The sequence below is a fragment of the Natator depressus genome, chromosome 2 (assembly GCF_965152275.1).
Source record: "Natator depressus isolate rNatDep1 chromosome 2, rNatDep2.hap1, whole genome shotgun sequence".
Classification (NCBI taxonomy): Eukaryota; Metazoa; Chordata; order Testudines; family Cheloniidae; genus Natator; species Natator depressus.
In genome coordinates this window covers 39,786,968-39,814,127 of record NC_134235.1, presented here as the reverse complement: position 1 = coordinate 39,814,127, position 27,160 = coordinate 39,786,968, and the positions used below count along the sequence as shown (strand labels likewise).

Here is a 27,160-nt window from a genome sequence, read left to right as displayed (position 1 = left end):
CCATTCCCTCCACTGCTGCTGGTGCAGGGGCTGTGGCCAGGGCTCTTTTATCCCCAGTAATACCTGGTGGCTGGAAGAGCCCCTTAGGGCAGTGGTCCCCAAACTGTGGGAAGAGCCCCCCTAGGGGAGCGTGGAGCAACATTCAGTGGGTCGCAGCGGGGTCCATACCAGGCCCCATGGGAGGTGGGGACAGAGTGGCACCCAGCCCTGCTCTGCCCCCAGCCTCGCTCTGTCCCAGCCCCGGACTCAGCCCCTGGCTTCCAGCCCGACCGCGGTCCAGCTCTTGGCCATGGCCCCAGGCTCCTGACCCCAGCCATTGCTCTGGCCCCAGCCCCCGACCATGGCTCCTGGAGGTGGGGGTGGTCAGATTATATTAGGAATAAGGAAGGGGGTGTTAAAAATGTTTGAGGACAACTGCCTTAGGGGCCCAGATAATTCCAAGGCTGGAGGAACATTAAGGTGACTTAAAGCCATCTTTACACCCTGCCTCCTCAGCTGCACGGAGTGCTCGGGATCTGAGCCACAGGAAGGCATGGCCTGCTGATGACTATCTGCCTATACTTCGGAGGTATAACATGACATGCATGGCTACCTCTCTCCCCTCGAAGCATCAGACTGATCATCTGAGAAACAAGTGCCCTCGTGTGTCTTCCAGGCCTGATCCTGCAGGGGCTGTGTGTGTGTGGAACTGCCATGTGAGTCAGTGGGAATTCCACACACACTGAAGAGTCACAGAAACACACAGGCACAAGCACTGCGGAAGCTGGGCACTCAGAGGGACCACCTCTCCCTCCAAACCTTTTGCCTTCCACTGATACCCCCACCTCTAACTCTGGCAGAGCACCCCACCCAGCTGGCTGCAGCTCTGTCACAGCATGCTCTGCTGGCCGCTCTTTTCCACTCAGCTGCTATTATGCAGGATGCCAGAAAGCCGAACAGAGCAGGAGGCAGCATGCAGTGGGGAACAGCGCTCCAGCCAGCCAGCTCAGCATAGAACCCTGCACCAGGAAGCTGGCAGCCCCGATATCCTCACCCCACACTGGGATACAAGTAGCAGCCTGAGGATGCTCCAAATACCCCATTCCCTCATACACAGGATGCCCTACCATCTCTAAGGACTTGGACAGAGACAGAGCAGAGAGTGTGCTGGGATAGTGACAGACTCTGGGGAGGACAGACAGTACAGTGAGAACCCAACACCACAGTATCCAAATCTTGCAACTCTTAGAGCTGGTCTACACTAGAAAACCTGCTTATGTTGACCTAATTATGCCAGTGTACACACTACAGCCTTCCTCCCACCATTGTAAGGGCTTGTCTACACTACTGCGCAGGGTCGATCTAAGACACACAACTTCAGCTACATGAATAGCGTAGCTGAAGTCAACCTACTTAGATCTACTTACTGTGGTGTTTTCACTGCAGTAAGTCGACAGCTGACGCTCTTCCATTGACTCCGCCTGAGCTTCTCGTTCTGGTGGAGTACCAGAGTCGATGGGAGAGTGCTCAGCGGTCGATTTATCGCGGCATAGATGCGATAAATTGACCCCCCGCTGGATCGATCGCTGCCCACCGATACGCTGCCCATCGACAAGCCCTAAGTGCCCTACTACACCAACGTAATAACTCCATCTCCGTGAGAGGCATAAGGCTTACTGTGTTGATGCAGAGACAGTGTCTGTGTAGATACTGCCTTACTTAGGTCGTCTCTCTTGTCAATTTCATGGCAGGAGCCATGAAATTGACAAGAAAGCACCCATTTCCCTGGAGAGCTTGGCTTGACCCTGCTCCTGTCTGGAAGCCAGGATGAGAAGCCCGGGGGGCTTCCGCCCACTCCCAGCTGGGAGCCAGAAGGAGAGGCGGGGGCAGCCTCTGACCTGGCTCCCAGCTCTGCTCCTTGCCAGGAGCCCAGCAGCCTTGCCTTGCCTTTCCTTTCATGGCTCACCACGCCATGAAATTGACAAGGCTGCCTGGCTCCAGGTGGGGAGTGGTATTTGGGAGCAAGGAAGAAGATGAGATAATAGGTCTTGTGGAAGAGGTGAGTTTTGAGGAGAGAGTTTAACGGGGTCATGGTTGAACAGGTCATGGAGGGGGCTTCAGGCATCGGGGGACATGTGATTTGGAAAGAATGCAGCGAGGCAAAAGTGGGAGAAGGAAATAAGGGGGGGGTCTAGGTAGACAAGGGGTTTGGACACAATGAAGGAGGCAAAGGGGCAAGTGAAAGGAGACAAGGTTTGGAGGGTAAATTGTCAGATGATGAGCCCCCACAGATGCTGATGGGGGTAACTCGATGTAAGTGAGCTGATTACTGAGCACAGACACTGCATTGGGATTAGGTAAGATATTAGCTAATCAATGTGGTGCTTTTTTCCCTTTTTTTAAAAAAAGTAATCTTTAAAAGAAGGGGTAAGAATTTCCTTTACAATTTCTCCTGGGAAGAGCCAGGCACATGTCCAGCAAGGCCTTAATCTCCTGAAGTGGGAGATGGCCCTATTCCAGACAAGCCATTGATTTTGCAAAAGTGTTCATTCATTGACACTGAAATATCATTTGGCATTTTAGCAAAGCAAGCCGCTCACTAAAACCTGTGCTGTCAATGGGGGTGTACTGGGTACTTTATTTCTCTAACATCTTTAAATGAAGCTTTTTAAGAATGCAAGGCAGCTATTTAAAAGCATTTCTTAAAAAGCCGGGCCTTTTAAAAATATTGAACGGCAGAGTTTCTATGTTGTGCACAGGACGGAGCTACCCAATGCCCACTGACACCGATGCCAAGTTGTATGGCTCAGTCTCCATGCAGCACCTTGAAATCAACTCTGTTGCATGACTAAAAATGCATATTTTGATTTATGGAGAGAAACCCCATTTGTCTCTTCCATTGAGCTGTATCACCATCTTTCATGAGCTTTGAAAATGCACAGTCAATGGAAGAAAGAAATGCTGTTTAGTACTGTCTTGTACTGACTGCTTTATCAACAGTCTCATCTACAGAATAGGTGCTTTGTGAGCTGGTAAACTGGCTGGAGCCATGAGGACTCAGGGTGAAGCTATCTAGTCTGTAACGTCTTAACTGAGCACCGTGAAATCTTCACCTATTTGAAAATGTCATTTTTTTAAAATGACAAGACATTAATAACCTCGGTCAGGAGGGGAGAATAAAACACCTCTGGCATTTAGAGCATATTGCAACTTCTACATCCAGATGAAGCAGATATTTTTCTGCATTTTTGAGAGACAGACATAGTCTTCCCACTCACTCTGGTCTTGTTCCTGAAGCTAATTAGAGTGCATCAAAGAGCAAGGATGGATTTTGAAGGTTTGTATATAGGAGCGCTAATCAAAGTGGTATTTTGGTATTTGAATTCAAATTCAGATGTTGATTAACAGCTAATAGCAACAGTGCAGAGTCGTTCACTCAGCCAATCAGTGGAATAAGGAGCCATTTGACTTGGCTGGGCAACACAGGGAGCACAACTGAGCCATCTATACAAAGAAGAAATAGGGCCCCATCTTCAAGACCACTATTATTTCAAGTTGTAAATAAATAAATACACTTAGATGCATGTACAGAAAATGTGGAATAAATACATTCAAATCACGTACAACCAGTGCCAATATTTACTCCCTCCCAAGCCACTAAAATTTAAATTCTCCTCTTCTTGCAAATTCCCACCCTTTTCTCAATATACCCTCTGCTCTTCTGAAGTTCTACAAATGTCAGGATCTGTTGGACCCAAGGGACGGAGAGGAGGAAAGCACTTGAGGAGCTCATCTGCAGCACATGGCTATGGCCATGGTACTGGGAACAATTTGTTTCAGGAGCAGCTGTTTGACATTGTGACTTGTGATGCAAAAATCAAGATATTTTGACTTACAGAGAATTATAAACAAGAAACTCACCACATAGATCAGAAACTGCCAGCTAATTAAATAATTCTGTATTTTAGTTGCCGTGAGCTCCTGGGTTACATTTGGAGCGAATATCACCAACAAATATGTTCCTGCAATTGTCAGGGTTCCACCTTTAAATAAAACACACATTACTTTTACAAAGTATATTATTGTCCAATTTACCCTTCAAGCCCCTTTGAAAGTAGTTTCTGGCATAAAGTTAAGTCCATTTAATCAGATATACAATTAGCTAGTCATGTTGCCTGCATCTGAAGTCTTATCTAGTATGGTTTTTAAATAAATCCAGAAGAATTCTGGGGAACTCCTTCAGAACTGTAAAGAGACAGTATCAGCATGGTTTCATACTTTTCTGAAATAGGACCCTGGTTCAGCAAAGCATTTAAGAAGATGCTTGGCTTTAACACCAAATGCAGGACAAAGGAGAATCAGGTCTCTTATTTCTGATAGTCATGTCCCAAATTACTCTCAACTGAAAGGACATGCTGTTTATTGAGGCAGGGGCAGATTCTCAGCTGGTGTAAATCAGTGTAGCTCCTCTGACGTCAAAGTAGCTACACAGATTTACACTGCTAAGGATCTGGCCTGGAATCTCTAAGAGCAACAGATGTGTGACAACTTCATAGCTAAGTGTGAAGCTAACATGAAGCCAGCACTTTTGCCACTCCCTACCATCCTTGTAGATCTACGAACTGTTTCATAAAAGGGCAGAGTTGATTTGCAAGAGGCTACTCAGCTATCTGGTTGTGAGGGCCCCTTTTCAAGGTCAAACTTGTATTATTGTGTTTTTAATAAAAGTCTGGAACTTCTGCCCTGTGGATAGCCAGCTGACAAACACAGATGTTCCTGGGGATATCTAGATGTAACTGGGCTGATTACTGAGCTCAGAAGCTCCATTGATTACCTAATATCTTGCCTAATTCAATGTAGTTGTTTTTTAAGTAATCATTAAACATTCTTGGAAACCAATAAATCAAGATGGAACATGAGGTTTAAGAATACAAAACAAAGCACATCAGCAGGACATTGCTGGCACTGCTACAGCACGGTTTCTTTGGAAAAGCAGAACTGTTCTAAATTTATGTGCCTGAAAAAACATCACATATTTCCCATTATACAGCTCATTCCTGTGGAATGCAGCAACATTGTTAAATCCTTCATGCAAAGTCAAACTAACAGAAATAAAATAAATCAGTGTTGAATGCTAGTGAAAGCAACGTATAAGGCAATGATCAGCTGAGGGATGTAGTCTCAGCGTATCAGCTGAGTTGGCAGATTAGGATCCAAAACCTAAGTAAATATTATAGGCTGTTGGAACAACACTGAACCTCTTTCTCAAAAATGTGCACAACATCAGCTGTGCTATAATTATCACACTATGGACTAAATCTTGCTCAACATGCCACATGAGTAACATGTCCCCAGAAATATCAATGGCACTGCTCACTTGGGTAATTCATCTGGGAAGGCACAGTTTAAAAGAAAAAAACTGAAATCTGCTTGCCTCTTTCTGTTAAAATGCTTGATTCCTTCAAGGCTTTAAAAGAAGAATGCAGAGCAAGACAGTTTTGAAACACAACTAAAATCTTTGACGCAGCCAGAAAGCCTACTGCTTTTACAACAAAGACCATGTTCCCCAGTAAGACATTTGACAACATGATTATCTCTCCTGACTTTTAGGAATGATTAAGTTAGTATAAAGGAGTAAATACTTCTAATTTTTTAAGTGAAGCTTTACTTTTTGTGTAATACCTACAGTATAAAAACACCCTTTAATTTGAAAGAACAGCTAAACACCTAGCCATTTGTATTGAACTTGCATCATGTTCATAAAATACTAAATACCGTCTCAGAGTTAAAAATATGCAATGAAAGAGTGATCTTAAGTAAGTAATTTCTACCATATGTAAACCCTAAGTTACAGATCTAAGGGTAGAGGATTTTGGATCACTGTCTAATTTTCATACGCAAATAAGATTTTTAGGGCCGTTGATTAATTGCAGTTAACTTATACGATTAACTCAAAAAATTAATTGCCAATTGAAATGTATTAAAGATTTTTGGATGTTTTTCTAAATTTTCAAATATATCGACTTCAATTACAACACAAAATACAAAGTGTACAATGCTCACTTTATATTATTTTTTATTACAAATGTTTGCACTGAAAAGAGGATAAAAAAAGAAATAGTATTTTTCAATTCACTTCATACAAGTACTATAGTGCAATCTCTTTATCATGAAAGTGCAACTTACAAATGTAGTTTTTTTGTTACATAACTGCACTCAAAAATAAAGCAATGTAAAACTTCAGAGCCTACATGTTCACTCAGTCCTACTTCTTGTTCAGCCATTCACTAAAAGAAACAAGTTTGTTTACATTTACAGGAGATAATGCTGCCCTCTTCTTAATTACGTCACCTGAAAGTGAGAACAGGTATTCTCATGGCACTGTTGTAGCTGGCCTCGCAAGATATTTATGTGCCAGATGCGCTAAAGATGCATATGCCTCTTCATGCTTCGGCCATCATTCCAGAGGGCGTGCTTCCATGCTGATGTCACTTGTTAAAAAAAGAATGCATTAATTAAATTTGTGACTGAACTCCTTGGGGGAGAATTGTATGTCCCCCGCTGTTTTACCCGCATTCTGCCATATATTTCATGTTATAGCAGTCTCGGAAGATGATCCAGCACATGTTGTTCATTTTAAGAACACTTTCACTGCAAATTTGATAAAATGCAAAGAAAATACCAATGTGAAATTTCTAAAGATAGCTACAGCACTCGACCCAAGGTTTAAGAATCTGAAGTGCCTTCCAAAATCTGAGAGGGATGAGGTGTGGAGCAGGCTTTCAAAAGTCTTAAAAGAGCAATGTGGAAACTACAGAACCCAAACCACCAAAAAAAAGAAAATAAACCTTCTGCTGGTGGCACCTGACTCAGATGAGGAAAATGAACATGTGTTGGTCTGCACTGCTTTGGATCCTTATTGAGCAGAACTCGTCATCAGCATGGACGCATGCCCTCTGGAATGGTGGTTGAAGCATCAAGGAACATATGAATCTTTAGCACATCTGGCATGTAAATATCTTGCAACGCCAGCTACAACAGTGCCATGCAAACGCCTGTTCTAACTTTCAGGTGACATTGTAAACAAGAAGCGGGCAGCATTATCTTCCGCAAATGTAAACAAACTTGTTTGTCTGAGCGATTGGCTGAACAAGAAATAGGACTGATTGAACATGTAGGCTTTAAAGTTTTACATTGTTTTATTTTTGCATGCAGGGTTTTTTGTACATAATTCTACATTTGTAAGTTCAACTTTCATGATAAAGAGATTGCACGACAGTACTTGTATTAGGTGAATTGAAAAATACTATTTCTTTTGTTTTTTACAGGGCAAATATTTGTAATCAAAAATAAAGTGAGCACCTTACACTTTGTATTTTGTGTTGTAACTGAAATCAATATATCTGAAAATGTAGAAAACATCCAAAAATATTTAAATAAATGGCATTCTATTATTAACAGCATTAATTACGATCAATATTTTTTATCACGCCATTAATTGCGATTAATTTTTTTAATCGCTTGACAGCCTAAAGGTTTTCCTTCACATTGTGACTTGGGCCCAATTTTGAAAGTACATGCCTTTAAACATTTTCTGGGGCAAGTGGGGGTGTTTGAATTTGAGAGTTCCAGTTTGCTAAGCATATGGAACCACACATGCTTGTGTTAGCAACTGCTTACTTACCTAACATATCAGCAGCCCTCATGGTTTCTTTTAGGAATAAGACAGAAATAAACGCACTACCTGGGGAAAAAATATATATATTTATACAGCACTGTATTAAAATGGGATGGGCCAGGCATAAAACACATAACTGCTGTGATGGCTGCAGTATGCTTTGTCATGCAGATATTGAGGCTCAGTGCAGTGGTTGTATGATCAAGGGACTGGGAACAGGGACTTCTCAAATCAAACTGAGCTGTCACTTACAATGGTGTATGTTGTAGGTGTAAATTCAGATTAACGCCATTGACTTTGGAAGAGCCTCCATTTTTGCTCTGGTGTAACTGAAGGCAGAATTCCGTCTTTAGGGCTGGTTTACGCACAGGTTTTGTATCATTTTAACTGTATCCATTTGAAACAGGTGCAGTTCAAGCATTGCGACACCCAAATGTGGACATTGCTTATATATCACTATAGCTTCATCAGAAAAAATTCAAGCAGCACAAAAACTGAATGTAGACTACTCCTGAGGGCCTTCTGCGCCAAAAAATTAAAAATGCTGCATGCATTTTAAAATTCTGCAAGCTTTATTTGTCAATAAATAAATGCAGAGGCTCTAGATGGCAGTGAGGAGCACAGGCCACTGGCTGTACGAAGGTGGGAGATCACCCTGCAGCCTGACCCATCCCCCACCTCAGGGACATGGACTCAGTGGTGAGGCTGCATCCAACCCTGACACAGCACAAGGCCTGGGCCTGCCCCAGAAACACCCTGAGGCCTTGCCCCTCTGCACCAGGCACACCAGGTATGGGGGAGGCAGGCTCAACCAGGCAGAATCCAAGTGTGGAGGGGGTCAGTGTCGGGGGATCCAAGTGTGGAGTGAGAGGATTCTGTCTGGGACAATCTGGGTGCAGGCAGTTCAGTGGGGGGAGGGGTCTAGGTGTGGGGGGATCTGGATGCAAGAGGCTCGTTGGGGGGGTTCCAGGTGCAGGGGCAATGGGACTCTGCAAAAGCTTCCAGTGAAAGTGGGTGGGGCTCAGCAGAGGGGTCTGAGTGCTGGGGGAGTGGGGCTTGGTGGAGTGGGGGTCTGGGTGCAGCTAGTTGGGGGTCAGTGGCTTGGGGGTCTGGATGTGGGGGCTCAGGGAGGTGGGCTCATCAGGATGGGGGCTTGAGTACAGGGAGCTCAGTGGGGGATGATCTGGGTTCAGGGGTTGGGGGCTGGAGGCAGGGGGTCTGGTTGCAGGGGTGGCTCCAGATGTAGGGGTTGAGGTTCAGTGGGGTGGGGTTTGGGTATGGAGGGTTAGGGGGGTTCTGGATGTACAGGGTGAGGCTTGGTGGGGACGTCTGGTTTTGGGAGGTCCAGATGCATGGGGGTTGGGCAGATGGGGGGACAGCTGCCTCTACAGTGACCCCCACCCCTCACGGCTGAGGAGTGATGGGGCCAGGAAGCAGGGGAGGATGCTGAGCTTCCTGCAGCTGGGGGAGGTTTCTGGGGGCGGGTCTGACACAGCCCCAGCCACTCCTTGTAGGGGAAGAGGAAGTCCCATCCTCTCCTGCCTCCAGCCCAGGTGGGACTAGCAGCTGATCCCAGCTCAGAGTAGGAGTCACTGGCTGGGTGCCCCCAGCCCTGCGGTGATTTACCTCTCTGTCAGCTGCTCCCGGTGCCTGAATGATGTAGCTGTGCAGCTAGGGAGTGGTGTGTGATTGCTCTTGCAGCTTCCCTTTGCTTCCCTGTCAGAAAGTCATTTTTCTTCAGGGAAGCAAAAAAATCTGTGGGGCACATTAATTTTGCACACGTGCAGTGGCACAGAATTCCCCCAGGTGTAGTAGACCGGCTCTATGCCCAGCTGTTCCCACTTCATGGCCATGCATAACTCTGAACCTCTCTGGGCTTCTCTTTATTCATCTGTACAGGGGTATGATAACACTTCCTTAAAGTACACAGTATTTGCAGAAGTACCTTGAAATCTGTGGACGAAAGCCACTATATACATGCAAATTACAGGACAAACTTTCGAATCTGCACTACTGACTAGGAGACTCGTTGTGATTTTCTGAAATTTGAAAATTAACATGTAACACACCTGCAGGACTAGGCGCTTTTTTAAGGTCTTCTAAGGGGCCCTGTGATGAGTAGCGGGGAGGACCTTAAGGCTTCTGAGAGGAAGGCAAAGTCAGGAGTATTGGGAGAAGTTAGTCACAACTCAGGGCAACCACATCCTTTTTTCTGAGACCCAACTCCTTTCCCTGGCCAACTCTCTCATTTTATCCCTCTTCCCCCGATGCCTACTCCCAGTCCTGCTTCATGTGGGGAAGTGGCAGTAGGTGAGCAGTTCAGAGCAGAAGCAGTGGCAGGGACCACGGCTGGATGAGTCAAGGCCAGGAACAGCATGAAATTGTTGACATCCCAGGAAGGGGGTTCTATTCTAGTACACTGTTGGGGAAGCGGGAGCTATGGAGGCGAGAACTTAATGGAAACCTCTCATTTAAGAGAAAGAATGAGAGAGAGAAAGGGACTTGAGGAGAGAAGGAGGCAGAGGTGAAATAAGGAGGAGAAAGATGGGATACGAGCTCACTTGGAAATTCCAAGAATGATTACAGAGGGAGGGGATGGAAGGATGATCTTGTGCCTCGAACACAGGATTGTTCTATTGTTCTGTTGTTCTCGAACACTGGGCTCTATTCCTGGCTATGCCATGAACTTCGTGTTTGACTGTTGGACAAATCACTTAACCTCTCATTGCTGATTTCTCTGCCTCAGTATCTCCATTTCACGGATCACAAAACAAATCACCTGTGCCTAGCTGCCAAGCATATTTTGAGCATTTGCAAAACACCGCACAATCTTTGGCTAAAGAAATGCAAAGTAGTATCATTGTTTCTGCTACAGTGCTTGTCCTCATGGCTGTAAAATGCAATATCTGCATGTGCTCAAATGCAGAAGACAAGGGAAAAAATAGCCAGCCTGTGACCTGCTGCCTGGGGGAGAGCAACACGCGTGACAAAGAGGGGACAAATGATTTCTTGAGTTGCAAAACATTTGTTAAAAAAAATCAGTGTGAGGTCTCCATGAACCTTAGAAGATAGACAAGACAATCAGCATTCAGCACTCACCCATTCCGCAGAAAGTCTCCTACCAGAAACACAACATTTTTCTAAACAGCTTAAATGTAAAGGATACGAAGAGTTATGGAGGTCTAGCTAAACCATTAATAATGAGAAAAGAAACTATTTCTGAAAGTGCATCTCGAAGATGTAGCTACTTAGCTGATTATGCTTCCTTTGCACAAGACTAAGATGACAGCGTTGCTGAACAAAAACACACTGGTATCCAAGCAACACCTTGTAAAACCAGAGCCAACCAACCAACCAACCAAAAAAAAAAAAAAAGATGGGGGGAGGTGTGGATGGGGGAGCCCCCCCCCCCCCTCCACCCCCAGAAACTGAATTACTGCTCTCTTTCTCTCCCTGCAATCACAGCTCTTTCAAATTTCATATCAGGCCATCTACCTAGACAGTTGCTATAACAACAAAGAACCATTGCTTAATGAACTGACGCTTCTGTAATAGAAGGGGTTTTTTGAGCCTGTGATCTTGTCATAGAAGTTAATGAATATGTTAAATGAAAGAACAAAAAGATTTGTGACCTACCCCTGCAAGGTACTGAGTACCGCTTGGAAGATGCCAAATGCCCTCAATTCCCATGAAAGTGACTGGGGAATGGACGGTCTCCAACACCAGGGGAGGGTAATAAATTTTAAGCCCTGATTCTTCAAACACACATGAGTAACTTTATGCACATAAGTACTCCTATTGACATCAGTGGGACTACTCAGATGGAGAGTTGCCAGTTCTTGCAATTTTATCATGAGTTTTATAAATTTTGGTGTTTTTCTTAAAGCCATGGCATTGTGAGAATTCCACTGAGGATATGTCTCACTGCAATCAGGAGGTATGACTGCAGCATATCCAGACGTACCTGGGCTCATTTTGATCTAGCTAACTCAAATAAAAATAGCAATGAAGCTGAGGCAGTATGGTGGCTACACAGGCCAGCCATGCCCGCCCAAGACCCAGGGTACCTACTTGAACAGTTGCCATCCATGCTGCCACTACATCACACAGCTATTGTTATTTAAGCTAGTTTTGATCTAGCTAGATCAAAGCTAGCTTGGGTACATCAACACATACTGCAGTCATACCTCCTGATTGCAGGACCCGTTAGGCACTTTTGAAGACTTTGTCCTAATGCTCATCACCTAGTAAAATTTGGCATGGACAAAGCAAGATCTCATTGATTTAAAATTATATATCTAAAGGAGTCTTTGAGCTCCGTTCTACCCTGGGTTAGACATTAGTAGGAGCTACATACAAAACGGAGAAGATAGACCCCATGGAAAATATGGGCACTTTCTAAAGGCATGAAAAACCCAAGACTGAGTCTTCAAAAACAGTTACTATTGCTCTGCAAGACTTATGATTTGCTGCAGTATCAGAGTCATGCTAGGCAAAAACTACTGCATACAAAAGAAAAAAAATTTTAATTCAGGGGCTTAATTGTTCTGTTGAAACAACCTTGTCTTTCATGCATCAACATAATATAGGCTGTTTTGTATTCATTATCAGTGTAGTGCTACAGCATACAAATTCCAGTTCCCTGAAAGAAATGTTTGGAAGACTCTTTATTCTGCATGATGTACAATTAGACATTTAACCAGGAAGAAATGTAGAGCACTACATTCATTAGTTTAGACCATTGCTGATTTTCCCCAGGATTTTTCTGTGTCTGGTTATCCTCAATTTCTGTGGCATAAGTAGAAATGGAGAATCATTTTAAATTTGATGTCTATCACTAACAAACAATTAATAGTTCGAGCAGTGATTGAAAAACAACTGTCGTCTCACAGATATGGAGTGTATAATTAGGTTTATTTTTGTTTTTCTTTTAAAAAGGAGTAAAATAGAATCACAGGAGTTGGTGACAAAAAACACATATTAGAATATTCAATCCATCCCTCTGTCAATGCAGAATTGATCCCTACAGTACTTTTTCTAGTGTTTTGACCAATTTAACCTTAAAAGATCCAAGTGATGAGATTTCCACCACTTTTTCCACTTAGAGACTATTCCACAGTGTAATATTTCATTGGTAAGGTGTTTCCCATTTATTAATCTTATCCCTTTCTAAATTTCATCCTATTACTCCGATTTATATTCCCATGTATTACCCTTAATAATTCCTCTCTCTTCTGTACGTTTATAACTTTCAAATATTTGTAAACCGTCCTTCCAGATCCCTTTTTCATATCTGAGACTAGCTCATTTACTTATTTTTTTAAATAGATCACACACACCCACACACAGTTTTTGTTGCTCTGCTGTGAAATCTCTCCCACTTGTCTTTCTGGTAATGTGTGACACAGAAGTGAAGTTCTGACTCACACTCTCTGTCTATTAAGCCTGGTTAGAGCAAGCACAAGATCACATCCATTATTTAAGGGGGAATAACTTAAAACTGTATATTTTGCAACATCACTAACAACAATTTAGATGAAATGTGAAGGAATGTTTACCTGGCATTATTTAAGCCCTTCTGTCAATTTCATTTTCAAGAGGCAGAACCTCAGCTAATGTAAATTGTCATAGTCCCATTGAAGTCAGTAGAGCTATGATAATTTACACCAGTTGAGGATCTGTCTTCAGGTTCTTAGTGCTACAGTGTTTAAGTTTCAAACACTGCAGAGGGACCAACTTTCTTCATTGTTTTTTAATGGTGAAAACATTACTTTTGGTCTTGTTCAACCTCTTGAATAAGTAAGTCCTAAATCTTTTCATCCAGCACAGACTTTAGATACTGCAAAGGGTATCTCTCCTGGAGGCCTATAGGAAAAGAATTTTTCTCCCCAGGTCATAGAATGGCTACAGAGTCATTCTTTAACCTCCACTGCATCAGCCTATGTCCCTAAAATATGCCACTCCATGAATGGAGCTAGTGAATAACTAGGAACAGGGAGAAAAATTAGACTACTGACCTATTATGGTTCATTTTGATGAGGGATACTTAGATACTATGGTGATGGATGCTCTTATGTACACTTGGCTAGACAGATTAGATAAAGCCCTGGATCTCTCCCTGTGTCAAGGCATATCACAAAAGGAAGAAAATGAAACAATGATTGCATGCATACACAAAATTAAACAAGAAGTTAGATGTAACTTAGTGTCAGTGCCATTCTGCCCAAGAAGTGTAAGAAGAAGTGCATAACAGTTAATTGGCCAATCAAGCCTATTTTTATCATGCAAGATAGATATTAATGTCCTGAACACAAAAGAAAGGGAGGAATTACAAAAGTAAGTTGTTCAAATAGTGACCTTTTCCTATCCATTACACACTGAAGATGTGGCACGTCAAGGATGACTGAGTGGCAGAGGCAGAAAGGGAAAGATGGTGGACAAGATGTCAGAAAAAGGTCTTTTCCATACCTAGCTTCTTCTTCCGTCAAAAAAGTAACCAAAATATTAGAGGCTGGTATCAACAGAGAACTGTAAATCTTAGTTAATTCAAGATGCTGAATAAGAAAGAAAGAAAGAAAGGACTACACAGAAAACTATAACATCCAGCTATGTGTTCTTTTAGAATGAGAAGAATAAATGCATTTAAAAAAAATTCTGAAATAAAACTTTCTGGAGACTTATTTCAGGGCTGCTCTCAGCTGAGTTCTCAGAACCACAGGTCCTCATTTATCACAGGGATGTTACATAATAACAAACGGGAGAGGAGGTGGACCATGCGACAGAGTTCCACTCTGCGAAAATGTCTGAGAACCATTCCCCCAAAGAACTTCTTTTCAACTATATCATCTTTAAAGTATCAGAACAAACTTCTTGACCCAAAGCCATTTGGGAATGGATATATGAGAATGCAAAAGCATCTCAGCAATGCCAATCTCAGTGGATTATGCATAAAAACAATTTTTCATAGAGTGATAAGAACTGTATAAAAGATGGCCTCTGATATCACAGCTCTCTCCTTATTTCCTGCCAATTTATTGAAAGCCTGAAGAAGAAATAAGAATCACCTGTTATAAATCTTCACAAGCAAGCTGGCTAACCTAGTGAGGAGGGCTATAAACTAGGTTCACCGGGGAAAGGAGACCAAGGTAAGTGAGGTAAGTGAGGAAGTGGGATACTGGGAGGAAGCACGAGCAGGAGCGCGTGAGAGGGGAGGGCTCCTGCCTCATACTGAGAAAGAGGGGTGATCAGCAGGTTATACACAAATGCACGAAGCCTGGGAAACAAGCAGGGAGAACTAGAAGTCCTGGCAAAGTCAAGGAATTATGATGTGATTGGAATAACAGAGACTTGGTGGGATAACTCACATGACTGGAGTACTCAAATGGGTGGATATAAGCTGTTCAGGAAGGATAGGCAGGGCAGAAAAGGTGGGAGAGTTGCACTGTATGTAAGGGAGCAGTATGACTGCTCAGAGCTCAAGTATGAAACTGCAGAAAACCTGAGAGTCTCTGGATTAAGTTTAGAAGTGTGAGCAACAAGGGTGATGTCATGGTGGGAGTCTACTATAGACCACCGGACCAATGGGATGAGGTGGACGAGGCTTTCTTCCAGCAACTCACAGAAGTTACTAGATCGCAGGCCCTGGTTCTCATGGGAGACTTCAATCACCCTGATATCTGCTGGGAGAGCAATACAGCGGTGCACAGACAATCCAGGAAGTTTTTGGAAAATGTAGGGGACAATTTCCTGGTGTAAGTGCTGGAGAAACCAACTAGGGTCAGAGCTCTTCTTGACCTGCTGCTCACAAACCAGGAAGAATTAGTAGGGGAAGCAAAAGTGGATGGGAACCTGGGAGGCAGTGACCATGAGATGGTAAAGTTCAGGATCCTGACACAAGGAAGAAAGGAAAGCAGCAGAATACGGACCCTGGACTTCAGAAAAGCAGACTTTGACTCCCTCAGGGAACTGATGGGCAAGATCCCCTGGAAGAATAACATGAGGGGGAAAGGAGTCCAGGAGAGCTGGCTGTATTTTAAAGAAGCCTTACTGAGGTTACAGGGACAAACCATCCCGATGTGTAGAAAGAATAGTAAATATGGCAGGCGACCAGCTTGGCTTAACAGTGAAATCCTTGATGATCTTAAATACAAAAAAGAAGCTTACAAGAAGTGGAAGATTGGACAAATGACCAGGGATGAGTATAAAAATATTGCTCGGGCATGCAGGAGTGAAATCAGGAAGGCCAAATCACACCTGGAGTTAGAGCTAGCAAGAGATGTTAAGAGTAACAAGAAGGGTTTCTTCAGGTATGTTAGCAACAAGAAGAAAGTCAAGGAAAGTGTGGGCCCCTTACTGAATGAGGGAGGCAACCTAGTGACAGAGGAGGTGGAAAAAGCTAATGTACTCAATGCTTTTTTTGCCTCGGTCTTCATGAACAAGGTCAGCTCCCAGACTGCTGCACTGGGCAGCACAGCATGGGGAGGAGGTGACCAGCCCTCTGTGGAGAAAGAAATGGTTCGGGACTATTTAGAAAAGCTGGACGTGCATAAATCCATTGGGCCAGATGCGTCGCATACGAGAGTGCTAAAGGAGTTGGCGGATGTGATTGCAGAGCCATTGGCCATTATGTTTGAAAACTCATGGCGATCGGGGGAAGTCCCAGACGACTGGAAAAAGGCTAATGTAGTGCCCATCTTTAAAAAAGGGAAGGAGGAGGATCCTGGGAACTACAGGCCAGTCAGCCTCACCTCAGTCCCTGGAAAAATCATGGAGCAGGTCCTCAAGGAATCAATTCTGAAGCACTTAGAGGAAAGGAAAGTGATCAGGAACAGTCAGCATGGATTCACCAAGGGCAAGTCATGCTTGACTAATCTAATTGTCTTCTATGACGAGATAACTGGCTCTGTGGAAGAAGGAAAAGCAGTGGACGTGTTGTTCCTTGACTTTAGCAAAGCTTTTGATATGGTCTCCCACAGTATTCTTGCCAGGAAGTTAAAGAAGTATGGGCTGGATGAATGGACTATAAGGTGGATAGAAAGTTGGCTAGATTGTCGGGCTCAATGGGTAGTGATCAATGGCTCCCTGTCTAGCTGGCAGCCGGTTTCAAGAGGAGTGCCCCAAGGGTCGGTCCTGGGGCCAGTTTTGTTCAATATCTTCATAAATGATCTGGAGGATGGTGTGAATTGCACCCTCAGCAAGTTTGCAGATGACACTAAACTGGGAGGAGAGGTAGGGATAGGATACAGAGGGACCTAGACAAATTGGAGGATTGGGCCAAAAGAAATCTGATGAGGCTCAACAAGGACAAGTGCAGAGTCCTGCACTTAGGATGGAAGAATCCCATGCACCGCTACAGACTAGGGACCGAATGGCTCGGCAGCAGTTCTGCAGAAAAGGACCTAGGGGTTACAGTGGACGAGAAGCTGGATATGAGTCAACAGTGTGCCCTTGTTGCCAAGAAGGCCAATGGCATTTTGGGTTGTATAAGTAGGGGCACTGCCAGCAGGTCGAGGGACGTGATCGTTCCCCTCTATTCGACATTGGTGAGGCCTCATCTGGAGTACTGTGTCCAGTTTTGGGCCCCACACTACAAGAAGGATGTGGAAAAATTGGAAAGAGTCCAGCGGAGGGCAACAAAAATTATTAGGGGACTGGAGCACATGACTTATGAGGAGAGGCTGAGGGAACTGGGGATGTTTAGTCTGCAGAAGAGAAGAATGAGGGGGGATTTGATAGCTGCTTTCAACTACCTGAAAGGGGGTTCCAAAGAGGATGGCTCTAGACTGTTCTCAGTGGTAGCAGATGACAGAACAAGGAGTAATGGTCTCAAGTTGCAGTGGGGGAGATTTAGGTTGGATATTAGGAAAAACTTTTTCACTAGGAGAGTAGTGAAGCACTGGAATGCGTTACCTAGGGAGGTGGTGGAATGTCCTTCCTGAGAAGTTTTTAAGGTCAGGCTTGACAAAGCCCTGGCTGGGATGATTTAATAGGGGATCGGTCCTACTTTGAGCAGGGGGTTGGACTAGATGACCTCCTGAGGTCCCTTCCAACCCTGATATTCTATGATTCTATGAATGTAAACACTATTTTGAATGTTTAAAAACATAAAAATGCTATTTTAAATCTATTTTTAAAAATACATTATTGAAAATGTACCCTTTTCTTTCCTTGGAGAAGAGAACAGCTGTCGGCTCAAACTATTTAATACTCTGAACAGATGTAAGAGCTCACATCATTACAACTGTTCAAAGAATATTCCCACTGTGTCACTCAAAAACATGGTCTGGTCTTCTTGGATTGAATCTGTTTTTTAAAAAATTACTATTATAGGCCCAATTTCTGGCCCATATCTTCACAGTGCTGGATGCCCTCTATAAAACTCACTAATGTCACCACCTCATAGGATCAGGCACAGAGTTTTCACTTTAATTGAAAACAAAATGTTCATATCATCACTTTAAATGTATAATCTGTAATATGTAGTAGTACAGCATGGTAACACACAGCGTATCCAATCCTAGGAGCAGGTCCATTATAAGTACTGTAAGAAAATAAGAAATGCCAGATTGTCTTATTTGACAGATTCATGACAGAGGGATGATATTTTGAAAAAATATGCACAAAGAGGACAGAGGTAAGGTTGTCTGTTCAAATAAATTTAAGAAATTTTACTTTTGAGTGCTTAATTTCTCAATCTTAACACTGAACTATGATCTATGGAAAGAAGCACATTCAACTTCAGTGCAAAATTGAAGCCAGCTTGGGTATGACCCCCTCCCCCCTGAACTAGCTGAAATGTAATGAGAAAAATATTTCTTCTATTAGAAGACCTGCTCTAGAAGTTACTTTTGCCCAGTTAGTAGCAGAAGGCGATATTTGACTTGATCAGTCCATCACAGCTCGAAAGGAGGGCCTAAACTTCACAAAATACTGTTTCCATGGCTGTAGTTTCAGTAAGAAAACATCTTGTGGCAGGAAATATTACTGGAGGTGTTGACTTCATCAGCACACTGAATCTGGTAGTTTATTTCTTCTTTCTTGACATTTGCAGTTTACTTTCCTTTCTTTAACATTGTTGAGAGGTTATCTAACTAAAATAGTTTGTGTACAGACTAAGTACTGGAGAAACAGGCAGAGTAAGGCACAGAATTGCTAGATGAATGTGTTTGCTGGACAATATATAATTTCATAGTTCTACATTGCTTAATAAAATGATATTCAGAGTGGGTAGAAGGGAATGGAATATAAAGTGTTGAAGGGATATTCATATTTTAAAACCAAATTTTGGTTTGGTTAAAAAGAGAGTGGGAGGCAGGGCAGTGAGAATAATGTAATGTTTATGGAAATGTTTTCCATGATTTTCTGAGAGTAGGAGGAGCAGGAGAAGCAAGAGAGACAGATGGTTTAATGAAAACATTTCTCTGCAAACCTAGGTGGAGAGAAAGATACAGAGAATGTGAAACTGACCAGATCTAGTTTTGCTGTCCAAACTGAATAAAGTGCAAAAAGCAAACACAATATAAAATAGAATGAAGAAATTTAAAAAAACCCCACTTTTTAAAATCGAATGGGTTGCTGGGTAGTTTTTTAAAACTGATTTTTATCTGAACAATGCTTCTTTGGATTTCCAGTACATCTGGAACTGGCAAGATTTGCAATTGCTGAAGTTATTGCTATTGCCACTACAAAGCCCATATGTATGTGTCAGCCTAACATATTGTTTGACCCTCAGGTAAATATTTCATTTCCTTGTATGGTAAATCCTTCCAAGGACTGTGCGTTCTGATGTACAGTTGGACTTGATGCCAAAACTCAGGGACATTTTAATGTTAAAGGGCACAGTAAGCTGCCTGCACCTTCCCTTCTTGCACACACACCCACCCCTCACATGCACACGCATGAATGAAACCTTCCACTACAGCCAGGAAGTCTGCAGGGAAAAAGAGTCTGAAGAAAGACTCCAGGATGCAGTATCATTTTCAGAAGTGTTTATTCTAGGAGGAAAACTGATAGAAAGGGACAGTCCATGAAATACATGCTGTTTCTGGTGTCAAGATGAACTCCGGTGTATCTGGATTCTGATACGGCTGCACTGGATGCTTCAGTTTTGCATGTGAAGCAACGTTACTAAGGGATGCAGCTGCACCAGTCAATTCCTATTTCTGCAGCTTCTGTGCTATGCTAGCCTATCTACTGTAATCTCCACTGGTACAGATGAGACAAAACTGTTTAAAAATAAATTTCCCCAGAAAAGAAGAAACAGAATATAAATGAAATACCACCACCATAACTAAAATTATGAAAAGGTTTTGTCCCTGTAGTGATTGGGTGCTTAAATGCATTAATAAAAGGCTCTAAATATGGAATAAGACATAATAAAATAAGGCCCACGATATAAATAATTATTTGAAAGGTCTGTTGATTTGTCCTGTGAAAGCACAAGATGGCAGCATTAGCAGTGCCCCAGAACAAAGTAAAGGTTTCTGGAATTTTGTAGGCCTCTCTAATCACATAGGCCTCTTATCAGAGGAGGTAGAACAGTTTATGCACTTAATAAACTTCCCAAAAGAGAGAAGGAACCAAAGACGCTAATCTGAGGAAAAGCACAACTTGGTGCAAACGCACACAGTGGCATTCACTATGGTACAAGGGCTCAGGAGAGCCTCTCAGCACTGTTTAAGCTTCCTAGTGCAGCTGTGCTTGTGGAGCCAACAGCAGAGCATAGGGCAGAGGGAGAAGGGAGTGCCAGAAAGGGTCGGTGTGGAGGCCATACATAAGTCTGCATGGAGGATGGTGATGGGCAAGGGACAGCATGGGAAAGCCACCTGATGCCACGGTGAAAGGCAACTGTATAAGACAGACAGAGAAAAGTATGTAAGCACAAAAGGCTCAATCCAAAGCTCACCAAAGTCAAAGGAATGACTTCTGTCCATGTCAATGGGCCTTGGCTCAGGACCCATTGTGGGGTACCTCAAACAACTGGATATTGACCCAACATGTACGGCAGTTCTACATAGAAGTATCCTAGACCACTAAGCCAAACTATGGGATAGATTAATATGGGATCTTTTGCATTGAATAGGGGTTTACTTTAAATTTCCATCCTATTCAATTGTATGATTCATTCACTTCCAGAGTGTAATAGCACTACTTCCCCCCAAATTCTCTCTTCTCTCTGCAATTCCTCTTGTATTTTTCTTACACTTCTCACTAACAACTGTTTAGTAAAATATCTACATAAATAAAACATGGAAAACCAGCTCACCTATGACGGATACACATCCTAATGGAGCTATAAGGGCGGCTGGAGCAAATCCATAAGCTGCAGCATTCCCCAGCTCTCCAAGCCCCATGAGGATAATTCCACACCACCACAGCTTGCTTGTGTAATAGGGCTTTTGATTTGCTTGGCATGCCAGTCGGAGATGAGCATATTTCTGGAAATTAATTATTAGGAACAGATGAAAAAGAAGCTTTCATTGTGTTAATACATAGAATGAAATTTGAATAATTAGGGGGCCTGTCAACTGCAAATTCCAGGTATGTCAAGATTTCCTCTTTTTTTAAAATTAGTTTCAGTTTGATGTCGCAGACATAGTACTTTGTACTAATACTGTGCTACTTTGGCTTGATGCTTCCTTAACCAAATACCCTGGTTTGAAATGATGAAAAATCTACCCCATGAAATAAATCCACCCGAAAAAATATCAAGGAACTCTGAAGTTAATATATAGTCTAGATGGCTAGCACTACAACCCTCTGGTGTTATTTCAAAGGGTTTTTCAGGAAGAAAAAAAATTTTTTCCCAGGGTAGCCTAAGTGGCAATGCAATTGTATGAAGCTAAAGCCACAAAGCAGGTGAAGTTGGCCATAGAGGAATGTGCTCCTTCCAGCTGATCCATGAAGCGGCTTCAAAGACAGTTTAAGAATAAAACTGTGTGCAGCTAAGCATGGCTAGTATCAGGAGGAACTGGCATTCCCTTTCACACAAGACGGGGCCTATTTCTTCTTGCCTAACTCACGCATGACTTTAGTAGGATTACACACATTAGTAAAGCAAGCAGGATTTGGGCCATGATCACCTGCTATACAAAAAAACAAACAAAAAAACCCTAGCACATTGTAAAGCATAATCTGGGTTTGCTTAGACTCAGTGCAAGAAAGTTTGTCAACACTGTTTATGTTCCAAATGTCTTAATATCTATTTCAACAGTACAGTATAACATAAGCAAATAACAGTTTGTCAACCCCTTTTTCTACAGGGCAGAAGTACTATTTTGTTGCATGGTGATTTTTTTCTATTTAGTTTTATACCTAGAACTGTGCTGTGACCGGATATTTTGATGACCTTGGTCATTCAGGGCTTCTAAAATAGAGTTTCGGCTGCACTGAAATCACTAAAAGGAGTGAGCAGGCGATAGTCAAGAATGTATAATTATTGGGTGGATATGTAGTTTTCACTATGCTAGTCTTGCTAGTGCGTGATACTCTGCCTATCATGCTGCCTAATATTATCTCAGTTTCTCCCATCAGTCTGTATCCATCTGTTGTCTCTTGTCTTATTCTTAGATTATAAACTCTTTGGAGCAGGAACCATTTTTTTGTTCTGTGTTTGTACATCATCTAGTACAATAGGTCCTGGTCTATGACTAAGGCTCCTAGGTACTATGTCACTGCAAATACATACATAAATAATAATCTATATGGTCTCACATACAGAGCCAAATTTCTCACCAGCCCTTCTGCACAGTGTAAGAGGTAGTAACCAAGAGGGCTGGTGTTACAGCTCTACCTAGAACTGGTTGGGACAATACCTTTTTCCTTGTGGAAAATTTCAGCTTTTTGGCAAAAAATCTAAAATCAATCTAAAACCTTTTGATTTGGAAATACTGACACAGTGCCTCATGGGAGTTGTAGTTCAGATGTCCCGTTCTCCTCTAGAGGCTGGGCTCTGTGGTCAGATGCCATCTCTCATGATCCACCATGGTCTTGCCTCTGGATGCGGGGAGGGGGTGTACCATGGCAGTTGCATGGCTGTCGTGCTCCCTGTGGAAGGATGTCCAGCAGGGGGAGTCCCGGCCGTGAAGCGGAATGGGAGGATGAAGCAGCTGAAGTGGCATTTCAGAATCTCATGAGGCATTCTCATGAGGCCCCGGAGTGGCATTTCAGAATCAACATATTTTGGTTTTTGTCTGAAATATTTCAATTTTCAGGCTTCAGTTTAAAAAAATAATCCACAGAAAGCTGACACTTTGGGTTAGAAATTCCATTTAGTCAAAAACCTAATTTTCTATTGAAAAACGATTTTGAAGGAAAATTTCTGATGAGCTCTAATTGTACCCTCATTCTGTTCCCTCACCCCCAAAAACCCTCATGGAGGCCCCGAGAAGAATTCTAGAGTGCATGAAGAGACACCTTCCATGTATGTGATCATACAACCTCAATCCACTGGCAGCTCTTACACATCCTCCTCTGTTCAGATTGCTCATGCTCCAAGCATAAGTATTTTGCCCACATGAGAATTCTGAGGGCATTTCCAATGCAGCTGAAATGCAGTCACACATCTGTACTGACTTTGGTGTGTTTGTTTGCAGACTGCTTTTTTATTTGGGGCCCAATGGAGGGGGTGAAGGGAACACAGGGAAAAGGAGTCATTTGGTGGGTGGGATAGTGAAGAGTAACGAAATTTGGCCTCTATCCATTAATATTAATAGGAAAATAAATGTCGGGGTTTAAAGAAATCAGGCATCCATTTAATAAACATCTGTTTCATTACTAAAGGGGACAGTGCCATTTTTATAGGGCAATAGAAGTTTCTGCTGCAATTGGTTATCCGTGGGGAGAGGGAGTAAGTCTTCATTAAGTTTGTACACAGTGTTTAAAGAAAGGAACAGCCGTGTTAGTCTGTATTCGCAAAAAGAAAAGGAGTACTTGTGGCACCTTAGAGACTAACCAATTTATTTGAGCATAAGCTTTCGTGAGCTACGGAAGTGAGCTGTAGCTCACGAAAGCTTATGCTCAAATAAATCGGTTAGTCTCTAAGGTGCCACAAGTACTTCTTTTCTTTTTAAAGAAAGGAAGATGCTTCAGATCAAATTCAGCCCCGGTTGTTAATGAATAAAAGTTAAAGCTTGTTTGCAGGCCAGTGTATTCTCAGGGTGCTTCCTACTGAAGGTCCACCTTAGAAAAACCACTTTAAGCAAGACTAGGGACAGAAACTCTGAATTACCTCTTCACCCTGACCTTGATCAAACTTCCACTGTAGTCAATGGGAGAGATTTTCCACTAGAGTTGGATCTGCCCCCATTAGAGGAGATCCTAGTCTCCAACCCAAAATTGAGGAACACTGGCTGTGTCTTAGAACAATGGCAAATTACAAGGGGTCTGCGGATACACAGAATACTTCTGTTTCTGGGGCTGTCAATCTAGAACCATTCAAAAGCACTAAATCCACTTAAGAAAATAGATGTGGGCTGGTGAAGAAGTTCCCTGGTTGAATAAAAAGGTGTATTAGTGAATTTTATATTCCACAGACTTTCATGAAAGACTGTGTAAAAGAGATTATGCTCAGAGATAGATTTGCGGTTGCATCCTTAATAGACAAAATCAGTTTTATACTAATGGGGCTTAAAAAAACCTGAATACAATGTTACCAAAGTAATTTTGCAAGAAATCTCTTTCATTTTTTTTAAATCTTCAAAGCTTCAAACATGGGTTCTGCCCGTAAACATTCATTGGTAAGATTACTGAAAATACTTAAAGGGACATTTTGAAGATCAAAAAAATCACAATAAAAATGGTTACTGTTTAACTAGTAGCAATTTTGATGATTAAAGCAGAACAGATTTTAAGAATTCACATCAGTGATCCTTACTCATGCCAACAGTCCAGCTGCGTTCAAGGGATTACTCTTGAAGGTGAAGTTGCAAGGTCAGGACCAGAGTTTGCTTTTTGTCCTTTATGCTATTTATTATTAGCATTTCCTTCAACTTGCACAATGAAACTAGGCTGGCGAGTACTGCTTTCCGCCCCAATCTTGCAAACATTTAAGTAAATGTGTTAATTTATTTACAAGACTAGTTCTATTAAACAGGATTGGGGCCTTTGTTTATTGGCAGCTTCACTTTAGGATTTGCATTCACTAACACACTGGCTCTCAAGCAGTGGCGTATTAATGCCTAGGCTGACAAGGCCTAGGCCTGGGGCGGCAAATTTATAATAGCAGCCAGATCCCCCAGTGCCGGTTCGCGCCCTCCGCCCCAACTCCACCCCTTCCCGCCCCCATTCCCCGCCCCTTCCTGCCCCTATTGGTCCCCTTCCTCAAATCCCCGCCCCGGCCCCACCTCCTCTGCTGAGCACACCGTGTTCCGCCCTTCCCCCCTCCTTCGCGAAGCTGTTTCGTGCACAAGCACTGGCAGGGAGCAGGAAAAAGCAGGACCCGGCGGCACGCTCAGGGGAGGAGGTGGAGGTGGAGGTGAGCTGGGGCGGGGGAGTTGCTGGGGAGGGGGGGGCGGCAATTATTTCTGGGCCTAGGGACAGCAAAATCATTAATCCACCACTGCTCTCAAGTTGAGGGTGACAATCACCACTGGGGTCATGAAGAGGTCCAAGGGTGTAGTGTTTTTATGGCTAGTTGGAGGGAGGAATTCTGAAACTTTCTTTATTGTAACATGGGGTCACAACATAGACAAGGTAGAGAACCATTGCACTATCACAGAGTTACTGGGTGTGGGGGAGCCTACATTCAGTGAACTATTAAAATGATTATTTAAAAAGTGCTTTAATTAGATAAATAAAACATACATCATTTACTAAAATTTAAATAAATCAAAATAATTAGAAAAAATTATTTCATACCTGGATATTCAAAGAGATACTAATCAGAAAATTTCCAGTGATTGCCAACAAAACACCCAAGAGCTGAGTCTGCAAAATTTAATTAAAAAACAAAGAAAATTAAAACATTGCTACTTATGAATTTATACAGGCATAATAGAACAGAAGGATCCTGCTAACACTTTTGTGAAAGGATAAATCAGGAATAAATTAAATAAAATAAATATAATTGATTTTTTCACTTATTGAATTCATGCCTCACTAAATCAATGAGGAATGTCTCTGCCTGAATACCCATAAAGATAATGAAGATGGTGCATTCTGCCTAGGACATGAGCAGTAAACAACTGTAAATTGAAGGTTATTCCATTGTACAAGTTGTTTTTGCCATCCTTTGAAATTGTAGTATATCCAAAGAAAGCTTGATAGGATTTGAGAAGATGTTATACTGACATGAATTTTTTATACAGCTAAGAATGTTTAACAATTTTTTTATAGAGGCTAGAAGCTAAGTCAACAGCAATCAGACTGTGCACACCACAGTACAGTCATTTGTGTGCTAATGTATTCATCATATGACACAAGATATCCAGCAACACAGGTATCCTGATAATTTCCTTAATGCATTTTGTTATTTCACCACATTCTGTTCGAGTTGGGATGTCTGCTTTCCAATAAGATTAGCAAACTTTACACAAAGTTGGGAAATTCAAAAAATGAAAACAGCATACATTATTTTGGAAAAAATGATATTTAGGTGCTACTTCAGCAAGCTCAAACGCCAGGCTACACTACAAAGTAACCTGTGTGGGTGCACCATGTTATAACAGTTGTGTCCTGATCATGGTATAACGCAGTTTGGTCTTGGCAGGGTGGAAACCATGTTTCTAGTACCATGTGCCACAGTTCAGAGCAACTGAATCTGTATTTCCCCTCTGTGGTCCAGCAAGGGCCCCACTCTCAGGCTTCGGGCTCCCAAGCAGTCATCTTTCTCCCATCTGATTTGGGTACTCCAAGCTGAACAGTTTCCTACCTTCACTTTTCCCTACCCATCAAAAGACAGTCTGTTTAAGCAGGCCTGCTTGCTTTTTCTTCAGAGACTAATAAGGGTAGTTGCTCACAGTTATAAATGACCATACAATTCTACCTAAGTGTGGTGTTTAGATGCTACTTGTAATGATTAGAACTGGGAGCACTGGCTGTTGGGAGTCTGAAAGGACAGGAAACAGGAAGGAGTGGGGGGAAGTTGAGGAGGTGGAGTGAGAGCTACCGAGGGTGCAGCAGCAGCTTGGTAAAGAGGTTTCCAATTTAAAAATAAAGTCCTGTTGAAGTCTGTGAGTACCTTGCCTGGTTGCTACAACACTAAGCAAGCCTATTTTATTCTTAAAAAGGAAAAGCATTCGAGCCAAAACATATTAAAAACAACAAAAGAACCTACATGCATGATAATAAACTTACCAGAGATCACCCCTTCCAACATGGGCTCTGGCAGAAGCAGTCCTTCAAAACCCCACCCCAAGAGTTTTCCTGTGGTTTCAAGTTCATCACACTCTTTGCTCAGAACAAGAACACAGGCTTATGGGGCCTCGGTAGGCCAAAGTCCTTCCAACCCTTTGCTAAGGATTGGGGCCCACCATGGACTGAAGGGCCTGTCAGTTGGCTGGATCA

At 42.6% G+C, this 27,160-nt stretch overlaps 1 protein-coding gene across 1 annotated transcript in view; it reads right to left on the bottom strand.

Annotated features, from left to right (window-relative positions):
* Positions 1–27,160, bottom strand: part of NIPAL2 (NIPA like domain containing 2) — a 150,268-nt gene that overhangs the window by 20,784 nt on the left and 102,324 nt on the right. Inside the window, exons 4-7 of the mRNA XM_074942898.1 lie at positions 25,514–25,582; positions 20,922–21,093; positions 7,664–7,723; positions 3,901–4,022 (exon numbers count right to left, since the gene is read on the bottom strand). Of these exons, the coding sequence (XP_074798999.1) occupies positions 3,901–4,022; positions 7,664–7,723; positions 20,922–21,093; positions 25,514–25,582 (423 nt within the window). The remainder of the gene's footprint in view (positions 1–3,900; positions 4,023–7,663; positions 7,724–20,921; positions 21,094–25,513; positions 25,583–27,160) is intronic.